This window comes from Mus pahari, chromosome 19, assembly GCF_900095145.1.
Source record: "Mus pahari chromosome 19, PAHARI_EIJ_v1.1, whole genome shotgun sequence".
In the NCBI taxonomy this organism is placed as follows: Eukaryota; Metazoa; Chordata; class Mammalia; order Rodentia; family Muridae; genus Mus; species Mus pahari.
The window spans coordinates 82,476,611-82,491,617 of NC_034608.1; the positions used below are offsets into that span (position 1 = coordinate 82,476,611).

General features: G+C 41.2%; 1 protein-coding gene across 6 annotated transcripts in view; it reads right to left on the reverse strand.

Annotated features, from left to right (window-relative positions):
- Psd3 (pleckstrin and Sec7 domain containing 3) overlaps positions 1 to 15,007 on the reverse strand; it is a 522,390-nt gene that overhangs the window by 29,117 nt on the left and 478,266 nt on the right. For all 6 annotated transcript variants that reach the window (XM_029532004.1, XM_029532006.1, XM_029532007.1 and 3 more), the window contains 2 exons: positions 5,115 to 5,272; positions 3,686 to 3,830 (listed from right to left, as the gene is read on the reverse strand). In XM_029532004.1, the coding sequence (XP_029387864.1) occupies positions 3,686 to 3,830; positions 5,115 to 5,272 (303 nt within the window). The remainder of the gene's footprint in view (positions 1 to 3,685; positions 3,831 to 5,114; positions 5,273 to 15,007) is intronic.

Consider the following 15,007-nt stretch of genomic DNA (forward strand, 5'->3'; position numbering starts at 1 on the left):
CCCCTGAGCTCGTGTCTCTAGCTGCACATGTAGCAGAAGATGGCCTAATCAGCCATCATTGGGAAGAGAGGTCCCTTGGTCTTGCAAACTTTATATGACCCAGCACAGGGGAATACCAGGGCCAAGAATTGAGAGTGGGTGGGTAGGGGAGCAGGGGTGGGGGGAGGGTATAGGGAACTTTCAGGATAGCATTTGCAATGTAAATAAAGAAAATATCTAATAAAAAAATAAAAAAAAATGTGGGTGGAATGAATGCATAGTTCTGATCATGAGGAAGGTAACCACAAGAATGACTCCTCATCTGGCATACCACACACATTCCCAGGGTCTTCTCTGTAGGCCCACTGCACTCCCAGTGTCAGCTAAACCACAGGGTAAATAAGGAAGAACATTGGGTATAGCTCGGCAGCATAGGGCTTGCCTAGCATGCAAGAGGTTCTGGGTTTGATATCAAACACCTGTAAGAGGTGAATATTTCAGTGTGAACAGTGAGCACAGGACTCTTGTTTCTTACCAGTGGCTTGCCCTCTGTTAATGTACAGTGATTAGCAGCTAATGATTGACCATACCAAGCTTTTACAGGACAATGAATGGAAGACCACAGGACTAGTTACAAGAAACAGTCACTTCCAGTGACACAGTGTCTGGAAGAGGTGGAAGGCCTAAGGAGGGTGGAGAGTGCCACCAAGTCTACATGCTACCTATCTACCTAGCCAGCTACCCGCATATCTGAGGCACATGCATCCTTTCTGACTCATCCTGAACTTTAATTATCATATAGGTATGCAAACTGGGCCTGTGCTACAACACGCAGACCATTCTGTGTATATTCAAGCTTGAAAATGACTGCTTTGGTGGGTATAAAAAGTCCTCAATAAACTATCCAGTGTGTGTGTGGGAGTGGGGGTATGATATTCTGTTTGGANGGGGGGGGGGGGACTTTAAATGTTTGAAGTCGTCTCTCCACCCAACAGAAGAAAAATGTACTCTGGCAGCACTGTGAAGAAAACAACAGGAAAGGTGACTCCTACACAGCAGAGCTGTTCAGGAAGAGCTGTGCCACACTGGCAGCAATCAGTCTTAATAATCCAGGCTAATATGTTTTGGAGGCAAGACAAGAACAAATTCAAGCAAAGCTCACCAGTGACAGGATAATGAACAAATGTGCTCAAAGCACCAAACACTCTTACTTGGACCTTTGATTTTCCTCACACTGTTTATCTTTTCAGAAGAGTGCTCATCTTCCTGTCATACACTTTAAAAATTCAAATTACCCCAAAGCCTCTGGCATTCAGGAGGCCATGATCAGACTATGGGTTTGTCAATCTGAAGCTCTCAGATGTACAGTCACTGGGGAAAGCAGTGGTTCTCCACAGGAGACAATGAAGTTTGACCTCTGAGAAGATCTGGCAATGTCTCACCAAACATACTATACATGAAAATTAAATGCCACTCTTCCCTAATGCTTGTCACCAATATCCTGAATACCTTTTAAGTAGCTGATGAATTATATGGCACAGGTAACGCTTATAGAGTAAATATCTAATACAAATTTAAAATCTCACAATATATGATCTTTCCTGAACCCATGCCTCTTCTCTTACTGATGTTTTTATAACTGTGAACATATTTGTGCCCCATCCCTTCATCTCCATCCTTATCACATTGCATTCCATCATCAAAGAAGACCGATAGAGATTTACCTCCCATCATTCCAGCCAACATATTTGTACCAAATTTACCAATGACTTCTCTGCCACATAGCAGAGGTCATTTGCCTTGATTTTTCTGCCGTCTCTTTATTTCTTAACACAGACACTCTGTATTTAGTTATTCTCACCTAAATAACTATAGAAACTGGTTCTTGAGTACTTTGGTTTGTCTCTGAGCCCTGGAACTACAGTATTTAGAATCAGAAGGAAGACAAGGTCCTAGGAAAGAACTTTGTAGAGAAGCAGAGTGGGGAAGTTTGGATAAAGTGAGGCAGTGTTCCACAATCCAGATCAGGAATCAGGCAGTCCCCAGCCATTTAAACCTAGATGAAAGCTCTTCTCATCTCTCCCAGCCATTAGAGCTGCCCAGGTACATGAATGGAGGTTTCAGTTTCCATTCACAGCTAGCATAGATATTCTCTTCTCGATTACTAACACTCCTTGAGGAGCCTTGTGCTTCTAGTACTATCATCTTTAAACTCTCCCATCATATAGCAACATATAAATGTCTACGTTACCAACGGGATCACATTCTTATCCTGTTTGAGACTATTATCTCAAGGGTACTAAGGAGCTACGAAAACATCCAAAATCTTACACATAGCAAACATGCAATGGTTTAGTGTCCCCCTCCAAAATGTACATGGAAGTTTAATTCCTACTGTGGCAATATTGGGCTCAGGCTGTGAAGAGGCGACTAGAGACTAGATCTAGTGAGTTTCACACTCGTGTGCTACTGAGACTATTGTTTTGAGGTAGAGGTGTCGATGCTAAGAATCAGCTTGACACCCTCAACTTTCTCCTGCTCAGGCCCTTGTTCTCTTCACCATGCAATCCTTTCCAAGATTACCAGACAGCAAGAGGACCCTGACCTCACAGCACAGGAAGTGGATTTCCAACATTTGATTTTAAATAGATTACCAACTCTGTGGTATTCTGATACAGCAGCACAGATCAGGACAAAGTCCTTTCATGACATGGCCCTGCTTACCTTGAGGACTATTCCTGCTTGTCTCAAGGCCTTGCAAGGCATGGGATCATGTACAGAGCCCCTGTACCCCACTGCCTTTTTTTCTCTGATCACTGTATCCCTCGTATTACACATCATATAACAGCTTGGCTTCCTTTAAGCTCCTATCAGATCTCATGCTTCCTCTTTTACTCAAGTGCCATGTCCTCTGTGCCATACAGGATTCTGGGCTTATGATTCTCTTATGTCCATCCATCTGAACTACAAGTAACTTGCTTCTCAATGCCAGTGCCTGGCCCATCCTAGATGAAATTAATTCTATATTCAGAAACAAGAATTTCATAAGGACATCAAAGTAACTTCCAGAATCCTTTACTAGTCAAGGGCAGTGGGGCTATTTCAGACATGTTTAATGTTGGCAGGGCCTCAGAACACAGCTTTGAGGAGAAGGTATGATAATCTTTAGGAAGATTAATCTGACAATGCTAGGGTATGCTAATCTTTTGATTAATCTGACAACAGCAGAGAAGTTGATAGAAATGAATGTGAAAAAGAGCTCCGGCTCTTGATTTGGATGAGTTTAGTGGAACCAAACCTTACTACGTCTTCCCGGAGGGTGCAGAATTAAACTGGAATTACCCTGCTCTCACTATACAGTGAAAAGGAAATCATGGGAATACTTTTATATTCCTCAGAAAAAAAACTCAGGAAAAGGAAAGTAATGGATAAAGGGTGAAAAGTTCATTACCAAGCCAGGATATTGCCCCAACCCTAGGTCATATGTAACATAAAATTAGGATTAAAAAGTAAAACACCATTCACAGGTCTGAAGTGCTGAAGCTGAGGCACAACCCCGTTGCATCTGCCCCATTCCTGCAATTCACTCCTGCAAGGTTGATCTGTAAGACCAAATATGCACAATCTTTCAACATTAAAAATTAGTTAATATTAATGTCACCACAAAGCAAGCTTTCCAGAGCAGGGCATGATCACACTGACTTACCTGGGATAATTTTGTTGTGGTGGCTGGCAGAAGTGGGCGGCTAAACTTCTTCTGAGAGCCAATGGCTGCCGGAAAAGGCGGTGCAGAAAACACAGCTGCCACACAGTTAATTTTGTTTATCCAGCCTTGCATTTCCTCTGGACTCCTGCGAGAGGAAGAGATATGTACGTTCAGATAGTGCTGTGTCTAGTAGAATAAATACACTTTGCCTTCTGCTTATTACTGATTCAAAACAACACGTTAAAATAATTTATTCTTAGTGCAGAACTTCACTGGTTCGCTGGGGATTACCATTCTCAATAGTGATCAGCAATCACTGTGGGAACGAAAGGTCACAGACATCATCACAGTACGCTGTGACACTCTCTGGGAGAGACACAGGGAAACAGGATATACACTTTGCCAAGTATCCACTTTTTCTTAGAAGGTAGTCTAGGCCAAAATTAATATTAAAATTAACTTCTTGAAGTTACAAATTTTATTTTAAAATTAAACTCAGGCATACACAGTAAAAAAAGAAATATAAAAAAGCATGCTGGATCACTGCGGGGAAGAACTGAATTGTTTACTCACACATTAACTACACAGTTACAGTATAACCCAGTAACCCTATGTAGTGGCTAGTCCTGGTTGTCAACTTGACTATATTTGAAATGAACTACAATCCAGAATTGGAGGGCTCACCAGTGACCCTAATCTGGAGGCTGGGAGATAGAAGTTTCTGATCTGGATCTTGGTGTGGGGATCTTGAGACACAGTGGTGATTGAATCCAGAAGATTAAGACAGGGAGATCTCCAAGTCCAAGGTCACATGGGATTAAAGGTGTGGTGGCACACACCTTTAATCTGGGCTACACCTTCTGCTGGGAACCATATAAGGACATTGGAAGAAGGGAGTCTGGTTCTCACTCTTCTGCCTTCTTGCTGTGTAGACTCAGCAACTGCTAGACCCTTGGACTTCCATCCACAGCTACTACTGAATCATTGTTGGGAATTGGACTGCAGACTGTAAGTCAACAATAAATTCCTTTACTACATAGAGACTATCTGTAAGCTCTGTGACTCTAGAGAACCCTGACCAATACACCCTATTGTCAGGTAGGTGTACAAGACACAGGAGATACTGATCACAAAGACTTATATATCTGTGCTTATGGAAGCATTCTTTAAAAACTATCACTACTGTATGTATGTATGGTGTGTGTGTGTGTGTGTGTGTGTGTGTGTGTGTGCATGAGACATGAGAGAGAGAGAGAGAGAGAGAGAGAGAGAGAGAGAGAATGGAGATCAGTGTTGGTGGTTCCCCCCCCCCCACCTTTACATGGAGAGAGGGAGGAAGAGGAGGAGGAGAAAGTAGAGGAGAAGGAGAAAGAGGTGTGTGTAGGTAGAGGAAACGAAGACCAAATAAGAAAGAAAGCAACAAACATACTGGGTCTGGAAAAGCAAGACCCTCCAGTCTGCAGTCTTGAGTTTAAACACGTTCGGCTTCTTCTCGTAGTCAGTGGCCTTGGACGCCAGAGCATGGTGCACACTCACCGCATTCTTCAAGTCTTCATCGGACAGAGACTTCTCTGGCTTATACTCATCCTGCACATGGACACAAAGAACACAAGCACAAGAGTGTGACCCCTGGTCAAGATCTGAATGGGAATTCAGAAAGGAAAACCTCTCAGATAATCCATGGCAATACTGGGCAAAGGCAATGGGGAGCACCAACTCTGGGTGACTTTTAATAAGATCTGCATTAATGAAGGCAGGGTGCTGAGAAAGGCTGCAGAGACAGACGCATCCTCGGAGTCTGCAACAGGGCCAAGGGCTGACAGGCAGTATGAGCGGGATTCAGAAACAAATGGGCCATGCAGAGCCTGGTAGTTACCTTCAATGGAACTGTACTTATGGTAGAAATAATTTATCTGAACACATTCCATGTTCCCAAGGCTGTCTTTTGAGGTGGTAAATACTACCAAAACCAAAAGGAACAAATGAAATAAAGTAATTTCTTTAGCTATTCTGATGAGGACAAAAAGACCATCTCAAGATAAGGCTTGACTCTATTTTTCCAAATAGGTATAAAATACATAAGAAGGAAGGTGTGATGCATATATAATTTTATTTGATAATGACTACATAGTTCAGAGTTTTCAAAGGTTCTTTTGTATTGCTACCATCCAAACATGATAGCCAAAACAAAAACTTCACTAGTAGAATAATAATCAGAATTTAAAATAGGTTTTTCAATTAGATTTTTTTTCTAGTAGTTGCTGGCTTCACTGGAATAAATAAAGGGTAAATTCAATATTAAAAGCCCTACCTATCTGGTGCATGTGACACAAACTGTGACAGTACATATATCTGTGTGTGATACAAGCTGTGACAGTACATATATCTGTATGTGATACAAGCTGTGACAGTACATATATCTGGAGCTTCGGCTCCATTTCTTCTAGGTCATCAAAAACAAGATGCTTATTAAACTTCTTCTATAAACAACACACACACAGACACACAGACACAGACACAGACACAGACACAGACACACACACACACACACACACACACACACACCTTTTATCACTTTCTAATTCACAGTGAATGTATGAAAGACAGGATGTTAGTGCTCCCATTACAGGCTTTGTTCTAGGTTTTTAAAAAAGCAATTTTTCCTCACATTGCCTTGTTTTTCACCAATACCGATCGAAATGCAAACAATTGAAATTGAAATTGAAATTAATGGCTGGAATTTACTCAAAGTGAATGAAAGCTAGGCATGCTGCATGTTGATACTTAATGGTCCCTATCAGCATCAAGCTGAGAGGCAAAGGGTTTCTTCTAATCATGACTTAGATACCAGTGGCAACAGAAGGACTCCACACACTTAGAAAATTAAAGGACAACTTCCAGAATGCAATCACAAAGAACCTTGGTGTATGAAGGCTCGGGGATTATGATTTGTGACTGACGAAGTCTTGTGGCAAGGTAAGATGAACAAAAGACAATGAAAAGAGAACATTTAATGTCCGCTGACACACGGTGGACAGAGTGCTGCTGTCAGTGCTGTTACTGCAATCTAGCTGTGCTGGGAGGGCTCCCTGCACTTTTGAAAAGGCTTTTTGCAGTGACTCAGCATTCTAAAGCCCATGACTCTCTTCATATGACATATTGCTGAGTAGGAGTTCAAAGAAGAGGTAGCCTGAGTGTAAAGTTCCCCCTAGCCTCAGGCCTATGCTGAACACACTCCTGCATGCGTGGCCCTGTAGCTAGTGTACTCTGTTTCTAGATAGGAAGCTGAGAAAAGAGAGAGAAATATCAGCAGTGAGAGACATGATGAGCCCTGACCTTATCCCTGGGAGTTATGCATTCCTCCATTCTCAAGCACGTCTTCCCACCAAACCTGGACTGGCCTGCTCACATGTTAGTCTAGAATGCACATGAACCTCTTTTGGTTCTGGGCTCTGTAACTCAGGCTTTCCCCTTAATTATCCTGGGTTTTCTTCCTTTTCTATATATACTTTTAAGAGATAATTATTGATCTTATTTTTCATCTTTCTCCTCTCTTAGTCTTTTGTGGTGAGATCTACTGCGTGCTCAGTCTTGTTTATAACTCATTAAACAGATCGTCCAGCCTTAATCTACAATAATCCTTCTGCTTCTGCCTCCCTGCACAGAGATTAGAGATGTGTCCTATCATGCTCTGCCCATTTTCTTTAATTTAGGATTTATTAAGGCTATACATTTTGTTTGAGTATGAGTTACACAGTATAACACTGTTTAGAAATAAATTGTGTCTTTCTCTCATTAATCTCTAGGTAATCTATAGTTTTATTTTTGTGTATGTTCTTTAACCTTAGAAATAGATGTGCCTAAAGCTTTAGTTATGTGTCATTACATATTTTTAATTGTTGGCTTATGATCAGAGAATGTTGTCTATAGTGTCTATTTTCCATTCAGTTATTAAAGGGATTCACGTAGCCTAGTGCACGTTGGTTTTTGCTTATGCTCCTTGAAAAGGTACATTATTATTAGATAAGCGAGTTTTTATAATTAAACATACTGCTTAGCCTCTTCCTATCCTTACACGTTTTCCCATCGTCCATTTCCTTTAGAAAACATACTGACCTTTCCCACTTACTGCAGAGGCGATGTGAGTTTTCCCTCTATGCTTAATAACACTCAGTTTACAAGTTAGTCTCCATACAGCTTAGTGCATTTAGGTTTTAAGTATTATCATCCTCAAGATTATATACTATTATATTTTTAGTACTTTTTTTTATCAACTTTTGTATTTACTCATGTAAGTTGGAAATTTCAAAAGCTATCTTCCACATAAATTTTGTAATTTTTTTAACTCCTCACACATATCTACAAGACTTTTAAATCATTTTATCTCACCTTTCCTGTTCTCGTTAATTCCAAAATTGGCTGGAATAATTTAGTATGACTTATTTTGAAATCTTACTAAAATATATTTATTGTGAATTTTTTGTTTCAAGAAACCGTATTTTGTCTTACATGTTTCTCTTTTCTCTCCTCGTTCTTTTGGATTTGGTTGTGTTCCATGGCTCTCTGCTCACTTGCTTTAGTTCTTTGTTTTGTGTTGATAACTCTATTCTTTTTATGGTGGTTTTTGAGACAGGGTTTCTCTGTGTTTCCCTGGCTGTCCTGGAACCCACTCTGTAGACCAGGCTGGCCTCAAACTCAGAAATCCACCTGCCTCTGCCTCCCAAGTGCTGGGATTAAAGGCGTGTGCCACCACGCCCGGCTGATAACTCTATTCTTATCCCTTTGATCTTTAAAGCCTGTTTCTTCATGTGGGTCACATACTCTAACCCTACTAAAATATCTTTCAAGGTATTTGTGACAGACATAGGTGAATATAGATTTCCTCAGTTGCAATCCTTTCTGCTCATGTTCGTTACAGTCTGCAGGTGTTATTCTTCATTTACTTTCTGATATAGTAGGTCCAATGGCATTCTGATTCTGTGTGCTATGTATAGTGTATGTGCATGTGTATAAATCTACTAGGCACAGGGGTGGAGGCTGGAGGTCAAGGTTGGTATCTTTCTGAATCACCCTCTACCTTGTCTTTTAAAGGTAGAGTGACACACTGATTTTGAGGTTCACCAGTTCACCTTGGTTGGCTAGCTAGTAAGCCCCCAGGGTCTTTCTGTCCACCATTCCCTAAGCCAATGTACTGAGGTTACAGGTACATGTAAGATACTTGGGCTTTGTTTGTTGCTATTGTTGCTGTTGTTGTTGTTGCTTCTGTTGTGTGTGTGTGTGTGTGTGTGTGTGTGTGTGTGTGTGTGTTTTCTGGGGATCTGAATTTAGGTCTCTCTGCTTTCCTAGCAAGCACTTAACACACTGAGCAATCTCCCCATGTAAATTTCTTTTTCTCTTATATTTTCTACTAGAAATATCATAGACATTTGTCTTTATTCATGGCATTCAGTAAGTTTTACTTGTCTGTACTTGTCTAAAAAATAGAAAATCTCAGGGATGCTCTCTTATGTGATCAGTAAAATGCCTGGCTAACTATCACTTCAGGTAAATGACACAATTGCACACAATGGTAATGGTTGTTCCAGAGATAGAAGGTTTGCAATTTAGATGTACTCAGCACTAACTGACAACTCTTGCACACTCCATGGTAATCTCTTCATTGCATCCTGCCAAATGGACACAACGGCCTTAACTAACTGTGGTTCAGAACATGTATATCTGGAATTAGGGCTTACCTGGCTCTCTGATAATGTCTTTGTGACCTTAGGTAAGTTAAATTCACTAATACTAGTTTTTCCTCTTACAAATTAATGAAAATATCTCTATTAATGGTGATGATATCTTTAGTTTGTTCTTTAAATGACCATCCTGCCACTGGCCCATTCCCTCTCTCATTCTTTAAGTTCCTCTTGAGGTAGTCATAACTAGTCTTACAGTTTTAACTCTCACCTATATTACAGTATCTAACAAAACTTCTTGTTATAATAATAAGCAAGGCCAGTTGTTTGCTATTAGTATTCACTGACTTCAGCACTTGAAACGGCTATACTTACTCTTGGTGTATATCCCCTGTTAATATTTTCATCTAGAACTAAGTGGAAAGTACAACACCCCTAGACTGCTGCAAACTGCAGTGAATAGAAACGGCAGCGTTTGTCATGGATCCTGGAGGGAAAGCCTAACAGCACTTGCCATTTCTTTTGTTCTCTTTCAATCTTTTGTTTAATTTTAGTTTATTCCCAATCTATTGCAGGTATTTAATTTCCAGAGTCTTATGCTCATCTCACCAAAAAGCAGGGAACTTATCCTAACTACAGCATTTAGATGTTGGGCTTTTGGTAGTGACTGAATCAGGAGAGAAGGGTGGGGTCCTAGGAGAGGGAGGGGACCATAGAAACATGCATGTCCCTGCCATGGTATTACTGAAGTTTACAGAGCCCTGGTCAGAGCCCATGCCTCTGGAAATATGAGCCAAAACTAGCCTCATTCCTTTGCAAATGATCTCACATTAAATGATTAACATAATTCTCAAAAGCTGACTCATCAACATTTAGACAATACTATTTATCCCAAGGCAGACAGAGGCACGCTGACACATTTCACACAGTGCAGAAATAGAAGATGGGGTCTGTTCATTAGGACTAAACTGACATTAGGAGTTTTAAGTCTATCAACATCTACGTTTCCAGTTAATAGTAATCCTCATCTTAAATGCAAAATAGTAACAATAAGATATGTTTGAGTAACTCAGATTACTCAAAAGAAGAAGGAGGAGGAGCAGAAGCAGCAGCAGCAGCTTCACACCCCCCCCCCCCCCCCAATGATAGTAGCGCTGGGAAGTGTGGTGATGCTCAGTTTGGCAATGAGAGCGAGAAGACATGACTTCAATCCATCCTGATAGCTTCAGTGTTTACTGCTTAAGCTATAGGACAGTATTTAAATGATAGGGTTGGGAAGGAAGGAATAAGGCACAAATTATTGTAATCAAACCAATTCAAACCCAAGACTGTTTGCTGTGGAAACTAGATGTAAAACAGAGAGAATGATAAATCCAATCAAGACATTTTCTATAAGGAAAGAAAGTGCTCCATGACATGCAATTATGGCCCATTTTCTCCAACAAATGAAGGTGAAAATGATGCCTGAAAACACGCTACTCTCCCGATGTTCCCTGCAATCTGCACTGCTCTCCGTAGCACGACTCATTAGAGCACTCTGCCATTCTAGCAAGACTGATCCTGCCATTTCACAAGGCTCTTATTTACATTCATTTAAGGCAGGAAATACAGAGTTCTTTCCCTTATAATGTTTGTTAATTAAAGCTTTTGTGAATTCACATTGTAATACCCATAGATCTACAAATTACAGCATCAGGTTTGAAGATATTTTTTATTAGATATTTTCTTTATTTACATTTCAAATGTTATCCCCTTTCCTAGTTTCTCCTCCCCAAATCCCCTATCCCCTCCCCACACCCCTGCTACCCAACCCTCCCACTTCCATTCCTGTTCCTGGCATCCCCCCATACTGGGGCATAGAACCTTCACAGGACCTAGGGCCTCTCCTTCCATTGATGACTGACTAGGCCATCCTCTGCTACATATGCATCTAGAGCCACAAGTTCTACCTTGTGAGTTGTTGTTGTTGTTGTTTGTTTGTTTGTTTTTTGATTGGTGGTTTAGTTCCAAGGAGCTCTGGGGGTACTGGTTAGTTCATATAGTTGCTCCTCCTATGGGGCTTCAGACTCCTTAAGCTCCTTGGGTGCTTTCTCTAGTTCCAGGTTTGAAGATATTTTATTCTCAGGTACTATAAAGTATAATCTAGAAAGGGGCAAAACTTATCAACATCAAGGAAAAGCAAGCTCAGATTTTCTTTTTGTCAAAGCGTTACTTAACGCCTTATTAAATAGTTACAATTGATATATGTAATTTAAAAATCCTAGCAAGTGGAATACTCTCAATGACCACTGAGAACAATGAGAAAAGACGGCAAACACTCCCCTGCTTAATGTCATGAGGTTGTAAATAGAAATATTAGTAACTAGGGCAGGTAAGATTACAACCTGACTAAGTGTTAACTGCTATCACTCACTCAGTCCACTTGACACATAACCATCTCTGTCAGCTTTATGTCACAGTTAGAGAGAAAGGCTTGGTTTTAAAAATCACAAAAATACCAATGTACTATATGCCCTAAGTTGTTCAATAATGCTCGATTCGCGAATGGCAATAAGTATTTCCTACAATCTGATAGCTATCATTTAAAGACTAGTATTTTCAGTTATTTTTCTAAAGTCACCCAGTTTCATCTGTTTTTATTTTTAACACAGCACAGAGAAAGTATGACTATCAACAAATCTGCAGGAGAGCCGCAGCAAGGCCAGTGAAGCCTGCCTTTGTCACTACAGCGAGCACCTATGCGGAAGTCACACTCGCACAGCTGAAGGGAGGCTTGGGTCTCATTTAACCTCATTTTATCATACATGACAATGTTACAGTAGAAAATGCCCTAGATTTCTGTAGAAACGAGACGAGAGAATAGCCAAGCCAAGCGAAAAGACGCCGTTTCCTGTGCACTTGTTTAATTGGGTGCATACAGTGACTGTCTTCTATCCGACAATACTGTGGTGATCCTGGCCTCAGAAAGATTTCATCTTTGTTGCCACTGACACCCCCTTAGTCCACTGCCAGGGGCCCCAACCCTCGCAGTGGACTTGGAGTACTCTCTATCAGTGAGGCCTTGGGTTTCAGTGACGCCCAGGAATTTTGGCAAGTGAGTCAGGTTTAATGAGTATGAATTTACTTGGAAAGAGAGTGAGAACAATGGTCTTTGAGAAAAGATTATGGATTCATTGGCCAATATCTAAAAAACAACAACAAAAATAAAAACAAACTAAGAAGTCTTAAAAATAAAATTTCTCATAATTTTCTTTTTCAATAAGTATAGCATCAGGATGGTAGAGGAACATTTCCCCTTTCTACTCAGTGCCTGACTTAACTAACAAGCTGCTAAAGGCATGCTTTAGGCAGAGAGGGGGTGGAGAGGGAGAGAGAAGGGGAGGGAGGGGGAGAAGGAGGGGAGGGAGAATGAATAAAGGGAGAAAAGAGGAAGAAGGAAAAGGAGAGAGCTGGGAGGGAGGGAGGGAGGGAGGGAGGGAAGGAGGGGAATCACATAGAGACTGAGAGTTCTGGAACTAGCAATTACACTGGAGCACTTCTGGGTAGAAAAGGCTGCTGCTGTCAAGCTTGACAGTTGGCATTGGATCCCCTTGACTCACACAGTCCAGGAGATGACAGAACTGGACTCCTGCTTCTGACCTGCACATATACACCATGGTGTAATAAATTAAAGCGTGCATGTGTTTCCAAGGCACACTCGTCACTACACTGCTGTCAGCACTTCCACTGAGTCCAAGTCCTGCGGGGGCAAGCCTATAGGAAACTCTAGCATTTCCTCTGTATCTTTTACGTGATTAGAAAAGGTGTAGTTTACCAAGTTAGGATGGGATAGAGGAAATAAGGTAAGAGGAAGAAAGTGGAGGCAAAGGAAGGAAAAGAAGAGCAAGGAAGTAGGGGTGGAAGAATGTGTGGAGGGGAAGGGGAAAGAGGTAAAACCAGCACACAGAAGGAACAAAGAGCCAGGATGGCCTGGACACACCCACTACTTGCCTGGGGGCAGGGAGGGGTCACACGCCCCTGCAGGAAACAAATGAGCTTTCTGTTCACTGGGTATCAAACAGAAACTGGGTTTCGGAAGAATCTTCTAGAGCATAGTCTAAATGTTTAAAACCCCAAGGGCCAGGTGTGCTTCCAGCTGTAGTGTATTAAGAATTTATAGTTTTAAAAACAGTGATTATACTGTGTATCACTCACAAAGTGGACACATACATCTACTGGACTGGATCATTAATCTAAATTAGGATGCATGAAATCTTGGGTGAATCACAGTTCTCTGGGATTGAACACTGGGCTTCAAAGCTCACTTCCCTGCTTCCTTTACAAGTATCAACCACTGTAGACTGAAACTGAGTCAATGTGGGTATGTAACCTTTTTGAAGCATGAAAAGTCACAAAGACAGCGCTTTCACAAAAGGAAATCAAATGTCTTGAGTGCACAGGATCAAGAAAAGAGGCAGAGGAGGTCTGGGCAGGCAAAGCCTGCCTGGGCACTGTGGAGTTTAGTACATGAGCTCTGGGAACCATCTTTGTCTTCTTCCTGCCTAGTTAGGATCACTCTGGTGTTGTATTGGATCAGGTTCTACCCTGGAGGATTCCAGAAATTGTTATCTCTTACCAACTTACACACATCCCTTTCTCTGTGTTTTTTTCTTCCCTAGATCCTAACCTATACTTTCTCTCTCTCTCTCTCTCTCTCTCTCTCTCTCTCTCTCTCTCTCTATCTATCTATCTATCTATTGTATTGATGGAGGTTAGGCCAGGGCAAATGCTACCACAGTGAGATATATTATTTATCAGGTTACCTAGTGATTTTTTTTTTGATGATTTTTTAAGACTTCACTAGCCACCCATTGCCTAAGATCGGTCTTTTCATCTCCACTGTCAGTACAAGCTCTGTGAGCAGACAGTAAGTTCATTTCCTGCCTAGCCTCAGATATGGCATTTTGTCAATGATTCTGACATCACTATTTGGGTAGTCTGTAGGTTAAGATTTTGAATTAAAGTTTGAAGTCCCTGGGAGGAGGGCAGAGAGAAGAGAGATATGTTGGAGAGAAGACTGTGTATAGGGTAGAGAAATTCAACAAGGCCTCTGTCAGGAGAAAATGACAGATGGAATTCATTTTCCTCTAGAGAGAAATCAATGAGAGGAAAGACTCGGAGATTAACTAGAAATGAGATATAGACTGGGAAATACTACTTGCAAAACTAGAGAGATGGCTTAGTGGTTAAGAGCACTAACTGCTCTTCCAAAGGTGCAGAGTTCAATTCCCAGCAACCACATGGTGGCTCACAACCATCTATAACGGGATCTGATGCCCTTTTCTGGTGTGTCTGAAGACAGTGATAGTGTACCCACATCCATGGAATAAATAAATTAATTAAAAACAAAAAAAGTCATAGGCAGAGGACACCAGAAGAGAGCACAGGAAGTTGTCAATAAGCTCTCTGCCTGTGTCCTCAACTCTTTTCTAACCTGGTTTCTACCACCCATCACTCCATCAAAGGTTCTATAAATAACTTTCTGATTGTTGAATACATGTGACATGGTCTAAGTCCTGCTTTACAAGGTGGAAACCTTCCTGACATCTCTGATGTCTACAACATCACTTTCTCCTAGCTTTTTTAGTTCTTTGGCAACTTCATT